This window comes from Toxorhynchites rutilus, chromosome 3 (genome assembly GCF_029784135.1).
Source record: "Toxorhynchites rutilus septentrionalis strain SRP chromosome 3, ASM2978413v1, whole genome shotgun sequence".
Classification (NCBI taxonomy): domain Eukaryota; kingdom Metazoa; phylum Arthropoda; class Insecta; order Diptera; family Culicidae; genus Toxorhynchites; species Toxorhynchites rutilus.
Genome location: NC_073746.1, coordinates 46651047 through 46677098, shown reverse-complemented (window position 1 = coordinate 46677098; position 26052 = coordinate 46651047). Strand labels below are relative to the sequence as shown.

General features: G+C 40.8%; 2 protein-coding genes and 1 long non-coding RNA gene across 3 annotated transcripts in view; 1 reads left to right on the top strand and 2 right to left on the bottom strand.

Annotated features, from left to right (window-relative positions):
- LOC129775826 (SPRY domain-containing SOCS box protein 3) overlaps window positions 1-10099 on the bottom strand; it is a 28021-nt gene extending 17922 nt beyond the window's left edge. Inside the window, exons 1-2 of the mRNA XM_055780961.1 lie at window positions 9925-10099; window positions 8603-9859 (exon numbers count right to left, since the gene is read on the bottom strand). Coding sequence (XP_055636936.1) covers window positions 8603-9030 — 428 coding nt within the window. The 5' untranslated portion in view covers window positions 9031-9859; window positions 9925-10099. The remainder of the gene's footprint in view (window positions 1-8602; window positions 9860-9924) is intronic.
- Window positions 10100-13672: 3573 nt separating this feature from the next.
- Window positions 13673-14325, top strand: LOC129779372 (uncharacterized). The gene is made up of 2 exons (XR_008743636.1): window positions 13673-13949; window positions 14015-14325. It is a non-coding gene; the product is annotated as an uncharacterized LOC129779372 (long non-coding RNA).
- An 8743-nt stretch (window positions 14326-23068) lies between these two features.
- On the bottom strand, window positions 23069-24440 carry LOC129776773 (thioredoxin reductase-like selenoprotein T homolog CG3887). Its single transcript, XM_055782610.1, has 3 exons — window positions 24060-24440; window positions 23666-23954; window positions 23069-23602 (listed from the first exon to the last, which is right to left on the bottom strand). The coding sequence occupies exons 1-3, from the start codon at window positions 24227-24229 to the stop codon at window positions 23441-23443; spliced, it is 621 nt and encodes a 206-aa protein (XP_055638585.1). The 5' UTR covers window positions 24230-24440; the 3' UTR covers window positions 23069-23440.
- Between the last annotated feature and the right edge of the window lie 1612 nt (window positions 24441-26052).

The following is a 26052-nucleotide window of genomic DNA, read 5'->3' as shown; positions in this document are numbered from 1 at the left end:
CATTGCCGTGACCCTGAATGTTTTATTTTGGACCAAAAGGAGAAAAAACGAACAAGTGCAACTTTTCTTGATGTCAATAGGGGTTTCTCCACTCTACCGCGCTAACCTTTTTGTCTGAAGGAACAACGCGCCATTGTTCGCTGGGAGTATTCAGTGATTCATATATAAACATATATTTTTACAGGAGACTCATTCCAACATATTTCATAAAGCTCGACACACAAAGAACAGAGGGAGGGAATGGAGAAGCCATGCTATTTTTACGCATGAATTCTCATTTTTAATGGCACGTGATATTTGCTTCTTCATAAATCACATAAAAGTATTGCTGTTGTAGGTTTTATGATTTATGAAACCAGGAAAGGCTCCTTGTTTTTGTCCTTATCACTCCATAAATAAAGCTGGCTAGACATAGATGTTGGGAGGAAAATAAAAAAAAGGTTAGGAACGGTGCGACATTGTCGGCATTAAAACGAAGTTGCAGGACGATGTGCCCCTTCTACATTTTTCACATTTCACTGGATGCGGCCGCAAATTGTAGCCGAATAAATCTGACCTCTCATCTCAACCAACTTGAAAATGAAAGGAATTTATTTTCAGTCTGGTGTTCATGGTATATATAATTTCTGATTTTTATGATGCAAAGTCACTGTTATTCAAAAACTCTCACTCAGTGTCAAGCATTTCTATTGCAATGGATTTTTTGAAATTTTTTTCTGCTAATCAACCATTGATTTCCTCGGTTTTATTAAACATTATCAATATTTTTTCGTACAAACACTTGTCCAGTCCCTGCAGAAGACATATCTCGTAGGATAATTGAAGTCTCCCTTGCATTTATCTCGTGCAATAATTCAGCTCCTGATTCTGATGGAATCAAATTTAATCTTTTGAAAAACCCTCCAAGCGTAGCTAAGAAACATTTGTTAAGGCTATTCAATAGGTTTATCGAACAAAATATTATCCCTAACGAATGGAGACAGGTGAGAGTGATATCCATTCAAAAACCGCATAAACCAGCGTCCCACCATAACTCATACGGATGAATTACCATGCTATCTTGCATCCGTAAGTTATTGGAAAAAATGATCCTCCGTCGTTTAGACGAATGAGTCAAAACGAATAACTTTTTATCAGATACGCAGTTCAGTTTTCGCAAGGGCAAAGGGACAAATGATTGTCTTGCGTTACTTGCTCCCGAAATTCTGACAATCTTTGCTCATGAAAAACAGATGGCTTCTGTTTTCTTAAACATTAAAGGGGCGTTCGACTCGGTATCTATACGAAATTGATCCGACAAACTCCATCGCCAAGGAAATCCTGGCATTTGTCTTACCATTGCAGGTTCGGTTTTGGAAACCATTTTTTTGTTTCCTAAACCGAAACGAAATCATGAACCCTTTACTAATCGAAAATTGTTAAAAGTTTCTTTAACATGGTTTAGAGACTAAGGGCTTGGTTCAAGTCCTTACGTATAACATGATAGTCAAGGATCGAAAATTATAATGAGCAGGGCTCTGCATAGTCATAGTCAACTGAGGATAGTCAGCTGACTATCAGACTGACTATATCTATCAGAGCTCGGCATAGACATAGTCGGCTGACTAACCGACTGACTATATCCATAGTCAGTTGGTAAATGACTTTTGGCTCTTCACGCAGTTTCTCCGCCAAAACGACTGAACAGTCAGTCGGGCGTTCAGTCGCTATCTCCCTTTACCGACTCGACTATATCATTCCATTCTTCCCAGTCAAATTGTCCTCATTGCTTTTTGAAGTGACTTCCCCCAAAACGAATTCGTTCCTCTCTCTCTCTCCCATGCACGTTTGCATCCATCGATGTTTGAGTTCACCGTGGTTTGACAAACGCTACAGGTGAGCTAGATTTTTTTGTAGCGTACACGAAAACTACTATTACGTATAAAATAGCGTGCAGTGTGTGTGCGCTATTTTGCACGCCTAATACTAACTAATACTAATGCGAGGACCTTTATAGCATACTTGATAAATGTCTAAGTTCGTTGGTTTGAGTTCACGATGGGTAGACAATAAACCGTCCATTGATGGGGTAACTACTTTTTTGCATCAGGAATGAAGTTTTCGTTGCTCTTTATGTGGACGTGCGTACGCGGGTACAAAATTAGTATCAGGGGGAAATGGAAATATGGATTGAAGTCAGTTGAATGAAGAGGCAGATTTGTAATCATTAGTCGAGTCAGTTAAAATAACCACTGACAGGATTAGTTCACCAGTCATCCTCGCTAGTCAACGCTATTCAATTCATTTTCTAGTCAAGTCATTTTTTTTGGCGGCGACTGCCCAAGCATTCCTAGTCGAAGCGATGCTACTGGGAGTAGAGTCGGTCTTCATTTTTCACCTTCGAAGATTTCGGGCCCTGATTTCCATAGTCAGTTAGTAATGACTTTTGGCTTCTTCACGCAATTTCTCCGCCAAAACGACTAAACAATCAGTCGGGCGTTTAGTCGCTATCTCCCTCTACCGACTCGACTATATCATTTTATCCTTCCCAATCAATTTGTCCTCATTGAATTTTGAAGTGACTTCCCCCAAAACGAATTCGTTCCTCTCTTTCTCTCTCCCATGTACATGTGCATCGAGATGGAAAATGGAAGATGGGAAGATTTTTTAAATCTGTGACGTCACAGATTTTGTTTATGTTTGTTACTTTTTTTTATAATAGTCCACTACATAGGAAAAGTGTTGTTATTAAGAGTAAAAATAAGCAAATGAAATGAACGAACTAGCTTTTTTTTCCTAAATCAATGCTAGCGTTCAAAATCATAAGGGCCCGACATTTCAACATAAACTGAAATTTCAGTATTTTCGAAGTGTTCTAAACTCAATTTCAATTCAATTTTACCTCTCGTTACGTCGACCAAAAACGTAAACGAACAAAGTCAGAGTCACACAATCTTTTGTTCCTTTGAGGGATAAACATTTGACAGTGCATGAGAAAAAAGGTTGCAAGTTTTTTCATGTAAAATCAACTTGAAAAATAAATTTAATAATTAGATTGAGGCGAAAAATTTTCCGCTTGAGTCTTAGTTTTAGACGACTGAAGTTTTCTGCACCCTAATTGTGAAAAAAGTAATTCCAATTGCTGACAAAAGTCAAACTTCCATGAAGTTGCTCTAGAATCCAAACATAGTAGACATTAGAATATTATTTCTGAAATCAATGAAAAAATTTAACATTTTAGTTCATGATATGTTCTGTTTTTTTTCATAATGCAAAAAATAAGATTTGGAAATCTGTAATTAGCTTCTGTATATCCTCTTTCAACGTTATTCGTTGACACATTCAATTTTATATCATTTGAGTAACTGGCTGGTATGCCTGGTATGTGAACTTCCTATCTTCCTGGCTACTAACACAATCAAAGTTCAACACAACCAAAACCCGTGAATCTTCCCACCTTCTATTACTCATCTCGTGGTCAACGTGGTTTGACAAACGCTACAGGTGAGCTAGATTCTTTTGTATCGTACACGAAATTTACTTACACGTATAAAATAACGTGCAGTGTATGTGCGCTATTTTGCACGCCTAATACTAACTAATACTAACGCGAAAACCTTTATAGCATACTTGATAAATGTTCGTTGGTTTGAGTTCACGATGGGTAGACAATAAACCGTCCATTGATGGGGTAACTTCTTTTTTGCATCAGAAATCATGTTTTCGTTCCTCTTTATATGGACGTAAAAATAATATTGCGTACGCTGGTATGAATCAGTGTCAGGGGAAATGGAAGTGTGAATTGAAGTCAGTTGAATGAAGAGGCAGATTTGTATTCATTAGTCGAGTCAGTTAAAATAACCACTGACAGGACTAGTTCACCAGTCATCCTCGCTAGTCAACGCTAGTCAATTCATTTTCTAGTCAAGTCACTTTTTGTTGGCGGCGACTGCCGAAGCAGTTCTAGTCGAAGCGAAGCTGCTGAGAGTAGAGTCGGTCCTCATTTTTCACCTTGGAAGATTCCGGGCCCTGATAATGAGTATTGATAATGTAACCATGTTACAGTCGCTATAAATCAATGAAGGCGCATGATAGTTTAGTCGCATAGAACTATTGCACGAAGACTGAAAACATGTATGCGTTGAAAAATCATAACACAAAAACTATAACAATCAGCTTTCAAAAAAAAATATATATATCGCCATTAGTCCCTACAAATACAAATACAATCAATCATTACTAAAACAAATCGTTTTTTTTTTGGCAAATAATATGTCGATATGTCGATTGTTTGAATTGGTCCAGTAGTGCAATAGTCATGATTTTTCTAAAACAGTCATTTTTGGAATAAGGAGGAAATTTGATTTTTCGGACCACCCTAAAATAGAAATGGGCAAAAACTCGTGCCACGCTATGAAAAATGCCTCGAACGTTACGGCGATTATGTAGAAAAATAGAAAATAAAACGTAGATTACGAAAATCACCTTGTCTTTGTCCTAACTTTATTTTTCCGCGATTTCTGAGGCACTGAAACTTATTTTTTGAACGACCCTCATATGTTCAGAAAGCAAAGAAAACGGCTTGTTTGAGAAGTTTCAAGGACCAAGATGTACCAAATTGTAACGTGAAAAACCCCGGAGGCAAAGAAACGACAAAATTTGCGCGCAAAAAAAAAGACGTCCAGAATCTTCGAGGTACCTTGTTTGACAAGCAATCTAAAGCTGTGGACCGAAAACTGACGCTTTCATGCCTTCTGTAACCATGGACTAAGTAATTTACCGAAAGGAATATTTTCAGAAGAATTTGCTGTATTTTCTAGAGCAGCGTGAGGATTGCCTTTTCCGGCCCTACTTAACAAGTCATCACTATTCAAGTTAGACTAAACAGTGGAACAACGATAATGGCGTCATTGTGGTTCCGTGGGTATGGATTTGACGAATACTGGCTCATTGTGAAGAATAAACAGAAGGATAGAACTGCGAGCAACGAAAAGGACCTCAAGCGAGAATGGAACTCGGTTGCCAACCAAGGGGGGAAAGGGTTGACACAGAGAATTATTGTGTTTGGGGGAAGCTCGAACAATTGGCATGGTAAGAAGTAAGAATGAAACAATAATCTTACAATAAACATAAAAATCAACAATGTATACATTAGAAAATGTAAATAAACGCATAATTTTACTTTATAAAGATTTCCGTGCCCATTTTTTTTCATGTTCAACCTTCATAATGTACATTGAGAATAATCTGTCAATTAGTCAAGGAGAGATTCTCAAAATTAGCGAAATGAGTATACCGTGCTGCTCCCTTATCCCAAACATTGCATAATTCCGCCCACTTGACATAAAATACTGTATTTCTCACTAGCTACTTTATTTCTCCTTATAAATTATGTTTGTGCATACAGCCAAATCTTTTGATGTTTTATATGCATTTTAATGTGAAAAAGCATATTTTCGTCTAAATTATCTACTTCTCAAATCATTCCCATCCTTTGTTCAAATGCTTTTAGTTGCGCATGACATGATTTCTAATAGCAACAAGTTTCGACAGATCGAGGTTGCGTTATTTAAAGGGGTGTAGGTAGTGTAGAGACACGAATTTCGGACGTTTTTTCGAGCTCCGTAAAAATAAAACAAAGGATATTTTTACTATCCATTATATCATTATTTGTTCATCTATCTGTTAACAATCAACCAGAAATTGAACGGAGAAAGAATATTCATAACTAGAATAGTTAAGAGCTGATGTAGTGAAAGGGTTAAAAAAAAGTTCTGCCATGGCGCACACGATTCCAGTCCTTCTGGTTATCTGAAATAGGCGGTAGCCATGATCGTTACGTAACAAAATTCCATTTTTATCGATAGAGTGGTTCTCGGATTTTCGTCAAATATGGTAATTTTGTTCTTTATCGCAAAACATTAGACCCATATTTTTTTATTTCTTGCACATTTCCATTTTAGGGTGGTTCGATTTCATCTGTTATCGCAGGATGCTAGGATACCTTGGTCGTGCTGAAGCAGTTTAATACAGTGGTACAATGTACGTTGCAATTCGTTCAGGAAGGCACTGTTTGAACGTATTTCCTCATGGGCTCGATTTAAAAAGGGAGAGCAAACTGCCTGAATTCGAGACTATTCAGCTTCAAGGAATAATCAAGCCAGTAATCATAATTAATGTGGAAGGAGACCCAGACGAGAGCCCGCTTTAAAAAGGTAATAGATATAAGGAACGTCCATAAGAACATTTGATTCCGACATGGGCAGATATCTAATTTATCTTGAACGAAAGACTTTGACTTTCTGTAAGATTAGCGTTACGTAACATAAGGGGAAGGAGGGTTTGTCTTGCGTTACTTTTTATTACAAAGGGTCCATAGGTCCAAAAATCGCATCTTTAGCGTTACGTAATTTGTGCACGACGCCTAAGACTGTCCAATTTCTGATGCTGTTCATTTCACTGATCCGCATTCGATTCGTGAATAAAGGCTGATTTAGACGATGCCAGTCAGCGCTCTAGTTGAGGCATCCAGTGAACAGAGAACAGACACTCTGTTCAAGTTAGAGGCCAATTACTTGTTCGATACTGGTACAAGTAACTTGGACAGAGTGTCTGTTCTCTGTTCACTGGATACTTCAACTAGAGCGCTGACTGGCATCGTCTAAATCAGCCTTAACATCAGTTTACTATTCGCGTTGATTGCTTAAACTTTATGCTCCGTTTTTCGGAAGGAACAATGACAATGGATTGGTGGATTGTCTAAACATCGATGACATCCGCTATTACAGTTTCAGTAGTACCTGGCGACTACAATGACAAGCACTACAAGTGCATTTTGCTTAAAAAATAAATTTCTTTTTTCCCCATGCCTGTCTTATTTCCGTATGTTGTGAGATGTTTCTCCGGTAAAAGGAACGAACGTTTTCGTGACTTGGTCCTTATTTATTTACCTTTTCGACCGAACCAGAGTTGAAATTATTGTTGTAATTTGTGTAATCAGATCTAAGGCGCCTAAAAGTATATCCTAAGGTGAGGCCGTTTTGTCACTAAGTTGGTTAGGGAAGCGATATATGAAAACAGTACGGAAGAAAGCAGAAGGGGAATTATTTGCTTGAAGCGTGAAAGAGACAGACTGATCCCGAGCGAGCTTGGGCACAAGCGTATTGTGTTTTGTTTACAAGATGGCTGAAGAGTGGTTTTAGCCAAGGCACCTAGAAGTGTATCCTAGGGTGAGGCCGTTTCGTCACTACACCCAAACTAGCATTGGCAGAAAACATGTCATATTTGCCAGAAAAGATGCCATTTCCTGTGCATGAGAGTCAAATGCGCAAATAATGAGCTATTTTAAAAGCTTAAAAATGGTTTGTATGTATGCGAGCAGACATCTCATTCTGTTTTCTTTTCTCTTTTCATTTGAGGTTGTGCAAAAAAAAAGTCCATACGACGTCAATGGGGATCGAACCAAGGCCGGCTGGAATGCAAAGTTATTTACACGATCACGTTATCCATATAGCTGCCAGCCCTATTATAAATCGTGATAATATTACACCTCATCATAAAATGAAGTTGGAAGGTGTTTTCTTAGACGATAAAGAAGAACATGAACGAGAATATATCTTTCGCTGTCAGGGCCGTGGGGGGTGGTTTCGTCTGCCATACAAATGAAGCACAAATTTCTGCATTACCCGAGAATTAATCAAGCAATTGAAACAAAATTAGGCATATAGAGGTTTAAGGGTGTAATAAATGTAATGGTGGTTAAATACATTTAACATGTCTACGTGGACCCTATTTAAACCCCCTCCCTCCTCACAGAGAACATTTTTGTTTGGAAAAATTATGGTTGCCGGTTGATATTAGGACCAAAAATTACGAATTACCTTCACCAAAAATTGTTGATTTGCAGCTTTGTTTTTAGAGTTTATTTTATCACGAAGGAGGATTTTGAATCATGATGGCCAATTTCCCAAACGAGACTTGAGTATTGGAACAATCGGGTAAAAAAGAATCCAGTTTATCTTTTTATGCGATTTTGTTTACGTGATTTAATTTTGCGCAGTTTTATTGAAATTATGCGATTTTTTTGGGATTCACTCGAAGTTACGCGATTTTTTTTTGGGCGCGCGCATCTATCGCATAAAAAAATTCACTATATTAAATTTCATATTTTCTATGTTTCATTCAAATTATTATGCTTGAAACACAAGAATTGCACTTAATTTATTTAAAAACATCCTTCAGTATGGGTGTACTTGAAAGTACAATAAGCATCACGAAAGATAGCTACAAGCAAGGGTAAATCGAATGCAAATTATATAGAATCTAAGGTATCTACCCTCTTCCTGTCACGTTCAAATCAAGTTTCTGATTGTGCGGTATTACTCAAAACTCACAACAACGCAAGAACAACAATATACTCATGCTTGTGTCTTGCCCCTTGCGAACGGGGATACGATATCTCAACAGCAGGGGTTTCCACCCCACTCATGCAGCGACTGATAAAAAAGTTTCCTGTCATGCTCGTTGTCGTATCGATTTTCTTCCCTGTTTGTACGCCGCGTACACACACAGAGACACGCGCGAATGCAAACCATTCAACGATACGTCGTTCAGCAACACTTACCTCGTCCCGAAGACTCGCTGTGACACACTTAGCTCCCAGTAGTACCGGCCATTGTTGAGTACTCGTGTACCCCGGATTCCTGCCGTGCCCTTGCTCCAGTTGGGATGAAAATGTACCGTTCGATTGTTCGCACCGCTCAGCCACACCTCTTTCGATCGGTCCCTTTTACTCCAGCTCCATTTGTCCTCGCATCCGTTCTGCAGTGGTCTATCACCGCGGTAATGGTTGCTGTTATCAACCTCCACTGACTCGTTAGCGTCCATCTGGACGGAACCACTTCCAGCCGTGCTGGCCGCACTAGTGCCACCAACTGCGATGGCTCGGTTCACTACCGCATTGTTTCCAGCACTGTGAGCCGAAGAGTTGTTCGATATGTTTGTGCTCGAGTTGGGTTGTCTGGTTATATTACGAGCCTCCTGGATGGTCATTTGGATGAGTCAACCAAGTGTTCTGATGTTCCTTCGATTCAATTTATACCATTGCTAGATAATTACAAAAGGAAATAGAGCCACCCTAGCGTGTTCCTTCCACGACAAGTGGTTTTCTCGGCCTTTATTTGTGTTAGGCCAATGCGCCACAAGGGTCAGCGAACTTCGTCATCCAGAAGGATAAAGAAGAAAATTCTGTCGCTAAAATGTGGAGGAGGGCGATGCTTATCGTTCCTTGAAGTTGTTGAAAATTAACTCTGCTTGGAGTATTCAATTCATCATTTCCACGTTATTTTACTACGAGCCGGATGTTCAATAGTATCTTCCGTAACCGTCTCTATCGGCCATGAGCTTCTGCTGTTGAATTTGCTCGTTTCTAAGCCGGCGGGACCGTCGTGGTCGTACAATCAGGTCCTTATCATTTAGGTAACCTTTATTAGTGCCGATCGTTCTCGACCGATAACGATTACCACCGTGTTTCCCTCCGTTCTCCAAATGATTGTTGTTCGGGTGAATCAGGAACGAATTATAGCAACGTAAAACCAATTTGTTAAAAAATATGCAAATATTTTTCAAAAACAATAAGATCAGTATCAAACTCATACGAATATCCTTTTCGTCCTCTTCGTTATCACTAAACTATCCGCCAAAATCCGACGACGACACGACGAATCGCGTAGAACATACGATTTGTCCTTTACCGGTAATTCTAATCCAAATGTTTACAATGTGTACTGAGAAACTTTTTTGCTTTCAACAGTTTTCCAGGAGAGAAGAAATCATGCAGGGCTTACTGCGTCGAATCATGCTTTAAGGATGCGACCGACATCTTGGAAAAAAAAATGTCTTTTATTATCGCCTATCAGATGGAAAACAGACAATTTTAAGCACAACCTGAATTCGCATTTTAAGACGGATTTATCCTCTAACCGAATGATTAATTATTCTTATCCATCAAAACAATACTAAGGATTATTTGCACTTCTCACAACTGGTGAGCAAATAGTAGGACTCGAGCGTCACAATCAATTCTGCCGTATTGTTCTGTTCTGTCCGCACTCTTTGCCACCCTCGACACGACTGAGGACCGAACGGATGATGACGATGACGGTTAGCTTGTTTCGTGTTGGAAAACTGTGGAAAATGATAGGGAGCAAAGAGTAATTTTTAGGCTCCCGGTCGAAAGCGTGAGCATTGTTGACGTCCCTCTTCTGCTGGGGAAATGCATACAGCCGAGGCACACCGAGCATAAACAGTTAAAATCATTAGAACTGGGAGGGCATGTATTGGTGAGCTATGATGGGTTTTAATCGCATTCATTTCGAGGTGGAGGAATCTCCACATACGGGAAATGGTTTCGGTTTCAGGTACCTGTTTTTCAAGTTGTTTACAGGTGTATAATCCTACTAGGACAATAGGGAAACAAATGGTAACTCAGAAAAATATTGCGATCGTATTTGTGCCTGGCGTACACGAAGCATTCGCTATTATAAGTAAACAAAAAAAAGGACACTGTACGTCACAATGTTAAATGTATGTTAATTGCATATCAAGGCACATTCCTACTTAGCGATGAAATTGTAACGCTAAAAGATTTCGAATAGAAATCTTAGTTTTGAACTTTAAAATGATGTTGATTGAACTTTAAAATGAATAAATTTATCACGAATTGGCATTCAACAATGATAATGTCTTCGTTGTTATAATAAGCGATTAAGCATCATTATCACCTTGATTCTGTATTTCGAATGAACTGGAATATTTCAATCGACTTCACAATCACATTCCCTGTTACGTTCGAGCTGTTTTTGAATTGGAATATGTTTCGTTCCAGCTGTTTTGTTTCGAACATCTGAAGCACAAAACGACCGAATCAGGGAAAGGCAAATTAGAGCTCGATTGAAATATCTCTTTCGAACAAAATGTAAATACGTCGGAATCTAAGTGGTGCGGACTCAATCCACTTCATTTTCAAGCAAATTTATGGATTTTTTCAAGCGATTTCTTGCAATAAATTCTCAGACCACCAGAGATGCCAGATTAATAGATATGTTAGTAAATTTACAGACATATCTGTAAAATACTTTTTATTTTTGTTGCAGACTTTTTGGATACAACAATATTTCACAGGTTTTTGAAAAATGAGAGACTCTATTTATCACATCAAAGATATTTGACTCATCGTATTACATTTACCCATAGTTTTAATACATAAAAAGTTTTTATATTTAGTTTATATGAATACACATGACGTTAGACCTATTTTTTGAGTAATTCATAAACACTTTGTCGCCCGGCGTAACCACAGTCGTTATGTGCGCAAACTAGAGCCTAACTGCCGGTATCACCACAGTGATTATGTGCGCAAAATAGGTCGCATTGCAGTGATGTCGTGAGCATAGTATCGCTCAGTGGCCGATGACAGTACTTCAGTATCTTTTGCATTCTGTTGGTGTTTTGTTTGGTAACAATAAATTGTATACGTCAGTGTTTTTCATTATTTCATTTGCCCTGAAATCATTGCAGGCGAAACAGACACTACGATTCTTCACGATGAATGAAAAATTGCATTAAATGTATCTATACTATACTTCAAAATTTCATGACAGTGAGGGAACAGAGTCGAGAACTTATGAGAACTATCGATGAGATTGGTAAAACTTAACAGATTGTAATTTACCGAGAATATCAAGAACAGCCGACGACAAACCAAGTAAACCGAATTAGCGCTGCCGCCGCCAAGCGAATCATTTTTTAGCAAACGTACGGTGCAACATGTGCGTCGCTAATTTCCTAAAAAATGACTCTCCTAGAGGGGTATCCTTTGAGCAAACGACAGTGAGTTGATTCTCAAAGCCTTAACCCTTTCGTTACGGGCGTCGTCTATTGACGACAACCACGTGACGAGCTGTGTGTACGAGCGTCGTCTTTAGACGACATGAAATTCATACTGCTCTTCGATCACACCAGCGCGATGTGCATACTTTTCGGCGCAGTACTCCGTACAGGGGTAGCACTGCGGCGGAGCACACATTTTTGAGTAATATTAAGATTGACTACAGCCGAGCGAAAATGGAAACCCACGGAGTTTTATCCCAGTCCTTGAGCATCCCTTCAACCTCGCACTGTTAGCCTATATCTATCTATATAAATGAAAATGAAAGGCCAAATCTGTTCGTAAGCAAGCCTCGAAGAAGGGATGATCCGATTTTAGACTTCTTTATTTTGTTGTATTCGTCTCTTCCCGTAGATCAATATAGTGGAGAGCAAAATCGGAAAGTTTCCGGAAAACTCAGAAGGAATGTAGGAAAATTCGGAAAAATGAATTCTCATATGACCGAAAATTACATCATGATAAGCGCGTTTAGTCCATTCAATATTTGCGCTAGCGAAGGTGATCTTTGTTCGAAAGTGGAACTGGATTTTCAGGCAATACAACGCATTCCTATATCTTTTATCTATCTATATGAATAAAAATGGAAGGCTAAATGTGTTGCTTATCCGCAAATCCGATGAAGGAAAGGTCCTTTTTGAGCTGTCTTCATTTTATTGTATTTGTGGTATTCTGCCCACAGAACAATGTTATGATGAGGAAAAGTTTCGAAATTCGTTCTATAGAATTCATATCAAAACAATAATGATATGACATATACTACATTTACTAGCTGACCCGGGACGAAGTTCGCCGGGTGAGCTAGTATGTGTATATACAGTTATTCACATTTAATGCGACATGCCGAGGCACCACTCAGTGTCGCATTGGAGGCTATTTTGACTTGTAATTAGACATTGGCGATGAGAGTGATACAGTGTCGACGCCTGGTTGGGACTTTCAATTTGGGACCATAATTTAGGCCCCGAACTTGATGTTTACAAAAACGTCCAATTAAAGGTAAAAATGCCCAATTAAACGTGTCGCATTACAGGTCTGTCAGCCATTTCATGCCAATAAAGTGGTTCTCAAGAGGAAAAATGATTTTTCGGACCACCGGTTAACTTTAAAAAATCATATCTCAATAACGAAAAAAAAGCATCTCTGAAATCGAGATATGTTATGTATAACAAGCTTTCAAGAAAAGTATAAAAAAAATATAGCGCCCTCTAGTTCAAAATAATAAAAAAATACAATCGATAAGTACAAAAACAAAATCCTTTTTTTTCCTTACAATTTCAATATATTATATTTTAATGAAAAGCTAGCTCATTGGCTTCAATTAGATATGTCGATAATCTAAATCGGTTCAATGATTCAAAAGTTATGATTTTTTGAAAAAAGTCAGTTTTGGGTAAAACTGGGGAAAAATGATTTTTCGGACCACCCTAAAATGGAAATGGTCACCCTAACGAAAAAAAAAGGGTTTAATGTTTTGCAATAAAGAACAAAACTACCACTTTTCATTGAAATCTGAGAACCACTATATCGGTTTGGCATGGAATGGCTGTATATATAAAAGATGTACATATACAAAATATACAATAATATACAAAAGACAATCTAGCGTGCATCGCGATGTACAAAGTATCAATGAATCTGGAAAAATTAACATTAAAAGAGATTTCTACAGATTCGCACGCTTTTACAGACATTTCCACAATTTAACAGACTTTCTCATATGTTTACAGCCTTTTTTTAAAAATCATCTGGCAACTCTTCTTTCCACTTTTCATCGAATGTTTTCAAATCACAGGAGTAAACATTTACGTGACTGTGACTTCGTTTGTTTTTATTTCGTTCGGAGAAAAATTATATCAGGGAAAGTGGACATTAAAAATGCGTTGCTCAGTGAAAGGCTGCCCGAATACGAGTGAAAATGTTCGCGTTAGCTCTTATAGCTTCGGAAACGTATTTACAGACGCACTGGGTTGATTTTTGCGGAGACGACAAACTAGTTCCGAATAAGGATTCGCGTATCAGTGGAGTAAGTACGATGTTTGAATTATTGGAAACCAAAAGTGTAGCAAACCTTTCATACACATTTTCAAGATTATTTTGATAGCGTCTTAATGCAGTGGACTGTGAAAACTGCTACTTAATCCCGCTGCGAGATACCAAAGCAGCCTTTATGCGGATTGCCCAACGTGAGAACCCAAAATCCCCCCGTGGGCGCGATGCAGACTGCCTTCATTGCAGTGATGCAGCGGGGATTTTCCATTCGCATGGAAATTCACATCACTGTAGCAGATTGAGGGACTCGTTTCATCGGAGACAAAATACAACACACACTTAAACTACTATAACTATGTACATTGTATTTTACTTAATACTATAGAAATATACATGAAATTATACAAGCACTTAAATTTCTTCTTAAATTCTGCTTCAAATTTGCTGCTGTTGCGTACACTCTGTCTTTAATCGAACTGGTGTGCTGTCCTTGTACAGCAAAAACTATCATCCAATCCGTTGGCGGAGCATGTTGGAGTGAACTAAGCGTTATTTGTAGTTTGTTGATATTCGGTCAAGTTCTGATACCTTGCAATATGAGATTCTCTTTCAGAGATGCAATGGCCAATTAAACAATTGACGGAAAAATGAAGTTCGTTCATTTTATAAGTTTAATTATTTTTGCATTTGATAACAATACCTTTTTTATAGTGTTGATTATCATAAGAAAAATAACACTCCTGATCGTTGGATCTCTTTTGACATTTCAATTGGATCTTTTTTGACAGCCGTTTTGATTCAGTCCGCACTACCTAGGTCGGAATACAAAGTCGAAGTGAGCAATGTGCGTTGGGGTGAACCGAGAGCAAGTTGAACGTGAGAGAATACTGTGATAAACCATTGGTGTCATCACAATTTTTTTTTATCCAAAACCCAATGGTTGGGGAAAAAGAAATGTCGTATATTGTCAATATATGGCAACACTTAAACATATCTTGTGTTGTACTTAAAGCATCGGGTCATACTGTACAACAATTTAAAGACGACAATCTGTGCTACAAGTATCGTTTTGACAGTGTTGTGGTTGTCCTTTTCAGTCTCAAGTTACAGCGCGTCAAAGATGTAGTCCACCAAACAAGAAATTCGCCATATTTTAAGCTTTTACTACCTGCGAGGTAAAACTGCAACGAAGTCGGCCGAAAAATTCGTGTAGTTTATGGACCCGATACTGTAACGATTCGCACAGCACAGCGTTGGTTTGATCGATTTCGTTCTGGTGTAGTTGCTGTTCAGGATACACCCCGTACTGGTAGGCCAATCGTCGTGGAAACCGATAAAATCGTTGAAAAGTAGACTGGCATGTGAGCACTCGCTCGATTGGCCAGGAACTGGGTGTAGACCATAAAACCGTTTGGAACCATTTGCAGAAGATTGGATTCCAAAAAAGCTGGATGTATGGATGCCACACGAGTTGATGCAAAAAAATCTTTTAGACCGAATCAACGCCTGCGATGCACTGCTGAAACGGAACGAACTCGACCCATTTTGAAGAAGATGGTGACTGGTGATGAAAAGTGGATCACGTACGACAACCTAAAGCGAAAAAAGTCGTGGTCGAAGCGCGGTGAGCCGGCCCAAACCATCGCCAAGCCCGGATTGACGGCCAGGAAGGTTTTGCTGTGTGTTTGGTGGGATTGGAAGGGAATCATCCACTATGAGCTGCTCAACTATGGCCAGACCCTCAACTCGGTTCTCTACTGTGAGCAGCTTGACCGTTTGAAGCACACGTGTTTTTATTTTCTCTGCAATTTCCCATAGGTTATGGGTCCAGGCAGGCAGAAAAGTTTTGCGCGATTCTAATCGTTTTTTGTTTTTCGGTCGGTTTGAAAAGTACTCAAATATCGGTAAAATGTCTACGAGTGGCGGTAGCTTGCCAGCAATAGAAAGATTGCGTGGCCGGGAAAACTACAGTTCATGGGCGTTTGCAACCAAGATGCTTTTGATTCGGGTAGGAACTTGGGATACGATTACACGACAGGAGGTTGATCCGGAGGATGCGCAGTCATTGCGGGCATTAGCTACAGTTTGCCTGAGCATTGAACCGGTAAACTACAGTTTAGTAAAGCGCGCTAGGACAGGAAAACAAGCCTGGACAAACCTGAAAAATGCATTCCAGGATGATAGGATGACCCAGCGGATCGGACTGCTGCGTAAGTTGACACGTATACGCTTATCTGATTGTTCGTCGGTGGAGGAATATGTCAGCGAGCTGATGTCGACCAGCCACAAGTTGTCAAAAGTTGGCTTTGTGGTTGACGATACTTGGTTGGCAAGTTTGTTGCTGATGGGATTGCCCGAGATGTACGAACCAATGATAATGGGTCTCGAGGCGTCCGCAACACGAATCACAGCAGATGCTGTAAAGGCGAAAATACTCCAGGACGTGAAAATGAGCACGGTTCCAAAAGCAGATAACAATGCGGAAGCCTTCTACAGCCAGCAACAGAAAGGGAAGAAGAAAAGTGATAAATCCACTGTGAAGTGTTTCAAGTGCAAACGATTGGGGCACTATGCTTCGGAATGTCGGCAGAAACGGAGTACGTTAATCAGAAAATGCGAAAGTTTCGGCGCTCTTCCGGCATCCACCATGAAATGACAGTTCCTTACAATCCAGAGCACAACGGATTAGCTGAGCGCATGAATCGAACGGTCGTCGAGAAAGCGAGATGTCTGATGTTTGATGCTGGGTTGGATAAACGTTTCTGGGCTGAAGCAACAGCAACGGCAGCTTTTCTAATCAATCGATCACCAACAAAGGGTGTGACCGTAACACCAGAGGAGCAGTTCAGTGGCAAGAAACCGGCTATGTACCGAAAGCACACAGATGTAAATGGGATGCGAAATCGGAACCTGGTATTTTTCTTGTTTCGCTACACAGTCGAAGGGAATGCGTGTCTACATACCAAGAACAAAAAGTATAGTAGCTCGCGACATCGTCTTTTTGAGCGAGGAAGAGAAAACTTCAACCGAGAATTCGACAGAAAGGGGAACCAATGTGGTTCAGAGATGCAAGTATTCAACAATGCAGTTACTTGTTGAAGATGAATCTGCTCCCAACGATAGTGGTCGAACGATGACAACAGAAGCAGTGGTTCCAGAATCCGATAATAGTGACGGTGATGAGTCGTACTTTGATAGCGCATATGACCCAGCAGACGCGCCCACACCCGAAACGACTACGCTCCCTCCACCACAAGAAGATTTACAACATGTTGTCAGGCACAGTGAGAGGGAGCGCCGACTTCCAGCCAAGTATCATAATTTAGATATGACGTGCAGTGTTCTTCCTCAAAAATCTCCTTTTTCGCAGGAAACTTCTACGCACGTTGGCACTGAGCCGCAGTCTTTCCAAGATGCTATGCGGTTCAACGAAAAGCTATTGTGGCGGCGTGCTATGGAAGCCGAATTTTCAGCTCTGAAATCGAACGGTACATGGAAACTGACAGATTTGCCACCGGGGCGGAAGCCTCTAAAGTGTAAATGGGTCTACAAAGTGAAGGCAAATTCGGATGGGTTAGTAGAGCGATTGAAAGCTCGACTTGTGATTAAAGGATTTTCGCAAGTGAAAGGCATCGACTACAACGAAACGTATTCGCCTGTAGTCAGGTATGCCAGCATCCGGTACCTAATGGCGATGGCAGCTCAAATGGATTTACGTGTGCATCAAATGGATGCTGTAACAGCCTTTCTGCAAGGAAATTTGTCCGACGAAGAAATTTTTATGGAGCAGCCGAAGGGATTCGTTAATTCAAAAACTCAAAAAAAAACACGACCAATGATCAGTATTTGCAAATTTTGTGACCGTGTGTTTCCTCCAGGATTTAGTTCAATGGAATAGTGACATCGATGATGGTGACTTGTCGGTCGATGGTCGCTTTTGTCGTATACCATTATATCTTCTGGTGGACTACCACCACCAGGTCTTATTTACGCTGAATTGCAGTGCTAGTATGTCGAGATTTTCAGTCAGCTGGTGAACTCACAGCTGGAGAAGATTAGTAGGTCTAACAGCAAAATGGCTACATGACTTCGCCGAATTGCTGCCATTTTTGTATGGCATCAGCCTTCTAATTACGGCGCACTTGTTCCAGATCAATTGCCTCAAACTCTTTTGGCATGGAGACGCACTTTCACGAAGATGTTTGAGCAGTTCAGGAGTTCCATCATATTCTAAACATCGACCAAGTGCAGTGGAAGAACGTGATATTTCACGATCGTTACTGAACTTGTCAACCTGCGAAAATACTGAAACTTCGGCATCCTGGTGTGCGACAAAGTATCTGTGTCGCGAAACCGTATGACCGTTCGTCGAAATGAAAGAACAGACTGCGTAATACTTGTTGATGATTTGGATCTGGCTGTGGGTCTTCTGATTAAGGGGCTTCTTGTACTGTGGCCTCCACTGGTGCTAACAACTAACTCGGGAATTAATTGCTCAGTCATACAGAACAGAACAACGACACCTCGCTTGCTCTGTTGTTCCTGGTGGTCAGTTCCCTCAGCGCCCACTGCTCTCGACTATTTCCGTTTGAACGAGCAGGTTGTTAAGTACAACCGCTCTACGCCTCGTGCTCGTCATAGTGTTTCGATCAAGCTTCCCGACGAACATTGTGAATATTCGAGGGCGACCACTCATGTTCGTCTCGGCTGATGAAATAGGCGCGAATCACGAGTCTATTCAAGTCTGGTGTCCACGCGGCTCCCCAAATCATCTTCCATCGTCTATCGCCACTTACACAGAGATTCATGGGAGGTTTTCAAGCCGATTTTTCATCCATGGCCGATCTTCAGCCAACCAGAACTTCTCCTTGAGGTATATCCTCCAGAAATGCCGTGAGTACAGAGTCCCAACGCACCATTCATTCATCGACATCAAAGCCGCATATGATTTTATTATTACACCATTACACCAGACTTAAGCACGAAACAGAGAGGAACTCGTCAACAACCTCAAACTCATTGCCGTCGATAGTTACACTACTACCTAAGCGGCGTCGGTCGGCCTCGGTTCCACCTGTCAGCATGTACTTCGTTTTGGACGCATTTATCTTCAATCCAATCTTTGCTGCTTCGCGTTTTAGTCTGGTGTACGCTTCAGCCACCGTCACTAATGCTCTGCCGACAATATCCATGTCATCAGCAAAGCAGATGAACTGACTAGATTTGTTGAAAATCGTGCCCCTCCTGTTTATATCCGCTGTAACGCTATGTTGAATGGCAAACAAGAGAGGCCATCACTTTGCCTAAGTCCCCTGTGGGATACGAATCAGCTCGACAGTCCACCCGAAATCCGCACACAGCACTGCGTACCGTACATCGTTGCTTTAATCAGTCTAATCAGCTTCCCGGGAAAACCGTTCTCGTCCATAATTTTCCATAGCTCTTCGCGGTCGATGGTATCATACGCTGCCTTGAAGTCGATGAACAGATGGTTCGTGGGGAGTCTGTATTCAAGGCCTTTCTGGAGGATCTGCCGCAAAGTAAAAATTTGGTCCGTCGTTGACCGTCCTTCAACGAAGCCGGCCTGATAACTTCCTACAAATCTGTTCGCAATTGGTGATAGTCGGCGGAAGATAATTTGGGATAGCATTTTGTAGGCAGCATTGAGGACGGTGATTGCACGACAGTTCTCACAGTCCAGCTTGTCGCCCTTTCTGTAGATAGGGCAGATAACCCCATCCTTCCAGTTCCCCGGCAGTTGTTCTGCATCCCAAATTCTCACAATCAGTCGGTGCAGACAAATGGCCAGCTTCTCCGGGCTCACCTTGACAAGTTCCGCTCCGATGCCATCCTTCCCAGCGGATTTATTGTTCTTCAGCTGGTTGATAGCGTCCTTAACTTCGCTTATCGTTGGAGCTGGCACCTCCTCCACGCTTGTCCCACCGACGAAATTGCTTTCCCTGCCGCCATGATCCTCTGCTCCGCCATTCAGGTGTTCGTCGAAATGCTGCTTCCACCTTTCCGTCACTTCACGATCGTCCGTCAGGATACAACCATTCTTATCCCGACACATTTCGGCTCGCGGCACAAAGCCTTTGCGGGATGCGTTGAGCTCCTGATGAAACTTTCGCGTTTCCTGAGACCGATGCAGCTGCTCCAACTCTGCATACTCCGCCTCCTCCAGGCAGCGCTTTTCCTCCCGGAAGATTTGGGTACGCTGCATCTTCTTCTGTCGATGTCTTTCCAGTGTCACTGCGCAATTTAGCCGCCCGCGCAGCGTTCTCCTCATCCATCACCCTTCTACTTTCATCGTCAAACCATTTGTTCCGCTGAATACGTCCCACGTGCCCGAGTATGTTCTCTGCTACGTTGTTGATGGCTGTTTTAATGGGGTTCCAACAGTCCTCGAGAGAGGCTTCGTTCAGCTCGGCAGCGCAGCTTCACGTGAATGCACGTAATTTTGGGCGACTTCAGGCTGCTTCAGCCACGCGAATTTCAACCGAGGCGGGCATCGGTACCGAATGTTGTTCACAATGGCGAATTTTGGACGCGCCTCGATAGGTTCTGACGTCGATGATATCTGAGAAGTACTGGCAGTCAATCAGATCGTGGTTGATTTGGGTTTCTGTCTGATTAGGTGACCTCCAGGTATACTTGTGTAGGAGTTTATGCTGGAAGAAGGTACTACGAATGACCATGTTCTTCGAGGCGGCAAAGTCAATAAGTCTTAAGCCCATTTCGTTGGTCAGCTGGTGTGCGCTGAACCCTCCAATTACCGGTTTGTATTCCTCCTTCTGGTCAACTTGAGCGTTGAAATCCCCGATGACGATCTCAATATCATTATCGGTACTTCCGAGGTGTTGGCTGTCCACGTTAATGATGCTAATGTTGAAGAATCGGCCCTTGATTCTCAACCTGCACATTCAAGGACTAATCGGCCACCACCCAATCACCTGCTTTCATATCTCGCCCATCGCTATGAAAGCTGTGCCAAGCTCGTGTGTGTTGCCGCAACTCAGGTAGATGGTGTGACAATCCCTAAACGTACGTACCGTTGAGCCCTTCCAGCACACCTCCTGCAGCGCTACGACGTCGAACTCGCGGCCCTTCAATATGTCGGAGAGCACTCGGGTGCTTCCTTGGATGTTGAGAGATCGACAGTTTCATGTACCGAGTTTCCAATCCATAGTCCGTTTTCGTCGCGTGGGTCCATTCCAATTGTTCGTGTTCGTATTTCCTTGTTCTTTATTCACTGCTTGCTCTTTTTCACGGTGGCGGCTTGCAAGACCTGCGACCAACCCCCTGTCTCACGGGAGGACCGTCGTGCCAGTACTGTTTCAAGTCCCACACTGACACGAGGACGGTGATTCAGCCGACCCTATCCTGGGGAACAGACGCCGTTTTGAACCGCCCCTAGCCTGGAGAAAACAAACGTTCGGGTTGAAGAGGGTTGTACTAACAATCAATGCGTCTAAATCCAAATACCAAATACTAAATCCAAATACATGCCGGGTCCGAACATGACAGGACCGACTAGGTAGTAGTGTAGTAATCGACTACGATGAGTTCGAGGTAGTGGACCAATTTTCTATCTTGGTTTAATAGTAACGGCTGATAATGATACCGGCCGCGAAATCCGAAGACGCATTATCAATGGGAGTTTTACCTACTATGGTCTCCACAAACACTCGAGGTGAAACAGACTTAGCAATCGTGCGAAATGTTCACTATTCAAAATGCTCATAAAACCGGTTGTCCTCTACAGGTACGAAACGTGGACAATACTCGAAGAGGACGGCGTATGGAGGCGAAGAATGAACCACGAGCTCACGTAACTCACGGGCGAACCCAGTATTCAGAAAGTGATCAAAGCTGGAAGGATACGCTGGGCAGAACATGTTGCAAAAATGTCGGACACTTTGCAGGAAATGACTATCCTGCAAAAATGGTGTTCATCGGGAATCCGACTGGTACCAGACGACGAGGAGCGCAGCGAGTAAGGTGGTTAGACCATTCGGAACAGGACATGGTGAGCGCGGGGTGCCCGCAGAATTGAAGAGAGAGATAGCCACGAACCGAGTTAATCGGAGAAGAATTTTGAATTAGGCCATGTTGTAAAGATGTTAAGCCAAAATAAATAAATGAAAATAAATCCACACGATCCATCATTCCGTGTTACCCACAATTATGTGCAACGTTCCTCCATAGGTGTTGATGGCTGCTGGTTCCATGTGTTATACCCAGCAGGATTCCCACTCTCGCAAAACGTCCTCCTGCCGCTGGCCGCTCGCTCTTAGGCCCGTTCCAGGATTAGCTCCAGTTCGGGAACCCTTCTCGGGCGATCGCATTCTCATTATTCTTCTCGAATGTAGCTGCATTATATGGGAGTGTCTCATTTTCCCGGGAGACAGTGATATTTCAGAGTCCTACGCTACCAGCAGGACGTTTTGCGGGACGCCGCATCTAACATAAAGGACAGACTTCGACTAGACTAGACTAGAATTCGGAAAGTATTGGAGATTGCTCGACAGCGACCGTGATCATACCGAGGTAGTTCACATCACTTACCAAGGCGAATCCTATTAAACCTATTAAATAGAAAAATGTTAGATCACCTTCTCCTTACAATTTTTTTGAATTGATTGATTCAAAATTCAAACGTCCTCAGAGTTCGAATGAAAAAAATCAAAAGTTTTATTTATTGCATATAGGACTCGAGATAAACGCACATAAAATTTATGTTCGAAATCTTCGTTTGTGAAAACTATATGAAGTGTACCTAATCTTGCATAAAAATAATTTCGTTTTCACCGTGAAGTGACGTTCGTGATCAGGTCTACCATGTTGAAAGCATGCCATTCTAGGTTTTTAGTTCATATATCGGCAACATGTGATTTTAAATCACATGTTTCTTTTTAGTATCGTGTAACGGTTTCAGGAAAACGTTACTTAATCTCCCACGTCGACTGCTTTGGACCGGCTACCGGAGAATAATCATTTCAATAACAATACCGAAACACCGACACTCGTACACATGGAATGTTTCCTTAGCATATTTCTTCGGTACAGAGCACGATTTTGCCTAGTGTAAATGCGAACCAATAGTGCGGATTCAAATAAAATGTAGTTCTTTCCCCGGAAGAAAAACAACTCTTACATTCTTCACCACCTAACTTATTCATTCACAATCTCATATTAATAACATTTGATGAATCTTGAAATATCCTGACACAACCTTCCGCTCATAGTTAAGTGATTATCGAGGTCTACTCATAAAATGTTTTATACCTTTGAATAGTTTTCCTGCAATATGTTTCTGCCTATCTCCAAGTATTTGTTTGAGCAACTGTGTCGCTGCTACATTTTTTGTATGTATTGGCTAGAATGTATTGCCTCCTTTTTATGTAAATAATAGAAAAACTAATTTCACCTCAATAGTAACAGTAGATGTTAGGTAGACAAAAGTAACAAACAAAAACTAAATCCTCACCTCTACTCATAGCTACACTGAAAAGAGTTTTGTTTTTATTTCACAAAGTCTGGGTTTTGTTCGATCTTGTCAGAAAACTGCAGATGACTATCGATTATCTGGAACAGTTCCTGCGGTGCTGGTATGCGTCCAGTTTCAAGTTTCGACCACACCGGAACATCATTCAGCGAAATTTCGAATGCGCCCGATGATATGAGCTGAATAAATATTTTTCGTGAGAGAAAGTTGACCATCAATCGTTGTCGAAAAATATACTATACCTGAGCTTCCAGCATGTTGCCGAGGAAGAACACCATCATGCAGGCATACAGCTTGTTATCTGTGCACCAGCGCCACCAGGATGGCATTGGCTGCCGTAGAAATCCGAATACATCGAAGTTCGATACCAGAGCGATGATCATCAGCAGCTTTGTTACGAGAAGAACCTTCGAAAGGTACATATTAAGGCCAGGAGGATCATAGTTTCCTCCTTGGATCGTTATTTCAGGATACTTTTCATGAATAATATTATAGTATTCATCGAAAGCCTTGCGATATCCACAGGAATAACTGCAAAAATATATTACGTTACTAAACGAATCATCGAACGATGGTGAAATGCATCTGATTATATCATTTTAATTAACATGCGCTAATGAATAATCTCATTCATACCAATACAGGAAAGTCATTGTTGCCCCATAGCCACCGACATTTTGACTGAACTTAGTGAGGGGGATCTCTTTTTCTGCATTTCCGCTAACTGGTGCTAAACTGAAGAATACAACCGCTACGCAGAGCACCGTGAGCATGGCGAAATAATTCCGATTCACTGTTAACCACATGATGTATAATCCAGATGTAAATGGATAATATCAGGATGTTTCTTGAAATATGTTTTGTGTTGGTTCGAAACTGTTGTGTGATTTAGGGTTTGTTCAATTCAATGTTCAATTTAATTTTTCACTTCGGTAGGTTCTGGAGAAAATTTTCTGTTGTTTTTGACGTGCTAATCTGCTTTATATCAGTGAGACAGTTCGACAGTCAATGACAATACCACAGTTGATAAGAGAAGATGTATTTATTTTTTTCTCTTAGTTTTTAGGGCTGCCAGATTTTGAAACCTATTATCGAACATAACCTGTGGCCAATGTTCCAGTTTAAACTGAATTCTTCCAGTTTTTCGTTCGAGGTGTTTTTTTAGTGATAAAACGGACAGTAGTTTGGCCGGATACCGGATATCCGGCCTTCAACTCATTATCTGCGAAGACGGAACTGAGAGAAACTGCATGTTTGCATGAAGCCAATGAAAGATTACATTTAGGGAGAAAAAACACATCTCTATATAAGATGAATGAACACTGAGAGAAATAACTAGTAAATATAACGAATTTTTTGGAAAATACTATCAATCTATAGTCATTTTCGACCGTACTAATAAACACATATGTCAAGCAGAACCATGATTCGAAAGCCCAATATCGGCTACATTTTCTCGCCGAAAATGCACGTATCAGAATTATATCCTTATTATACCTCCGTATTGCCTTATGGGAACAATGAAAATGGTTAATACGCGCTTTTCTCACCTGTTTTCAGATATGACAATATCCAAGCTTACAAATGTTATGGAGTAAAATATACTAATCTCTGGTAGGGATGCGGGTTTGTTGACAATATGTACAAAAAATTTGTACATTCTACTAATTTTGCATTACCAAATGTATTTGGTAGTTTTCGACCGATGATTTTTCTAAGTGAACTATTATTATATTTCCCGTATATAATGAACATCTCTTAATAGATCAATCAATTATTTTCATTCCGATTGAGGAACTGTCTTGAGGGATGAGAGGGTACACTTACTTCGACACAAATCAAATAAAACGAAGCAAAAGAGGCGAAAATGATTTAAACCTGATACGCGAAGCTCACAACTTTTGAGACAGTTTCCACTAAGTGGCAAAAGATAGTCATCTTCGCGAAAAGAAATAAAAACCATTGCTAACAAAATCGACTGTTATGTGAAACCATTTCGAATGAATCGTAGTCACGTTTCATAAGCGGCCCTTACACGATCAGTCGCATTGACATTATCAGTACGGACAATACCAAGGCGCTTCTATATATACCAGGTGAAACAATCATATCAAATGCACGCCATATTGGAATTGCTGTCGGTATTGTTTACAAACAGCTGCCGGTGACTCTCTACAAACTGCTACGACGCTTATTCGAACGATGTCTACTATGTTCGGCTTGAATCACTCCATTACGCCTTTTCATTATTCTTCAACCCTACACGGTCATTTTTTTCGCTTGGAGGAATGCAGCAACTCTAGACTTCATAGTCGGAAGAGAAATAAACACATTTTCGAAATGAAAATTATCAACGAAAATTAATTTTATTGTACCAAATAAACAAACCCATCAATAATTTTAAAGGTTTTCTACAAACAATGAAAAAAAAAATATAAAGGATTCTGATTATAATTTCAACACTTTAATCTGTTCTTATAACGTCTTTCAGAAATGGATGAAGAAGGTACAGAACAATATGTTAAGGCGGCATTCCATCTATTCTGCATGCTACATGCTACAAGTCAAAGGTAAACAACAATGGATATAATAGTTGCGAATTCCGCCTTTATGGGCATTCAGAAAACAT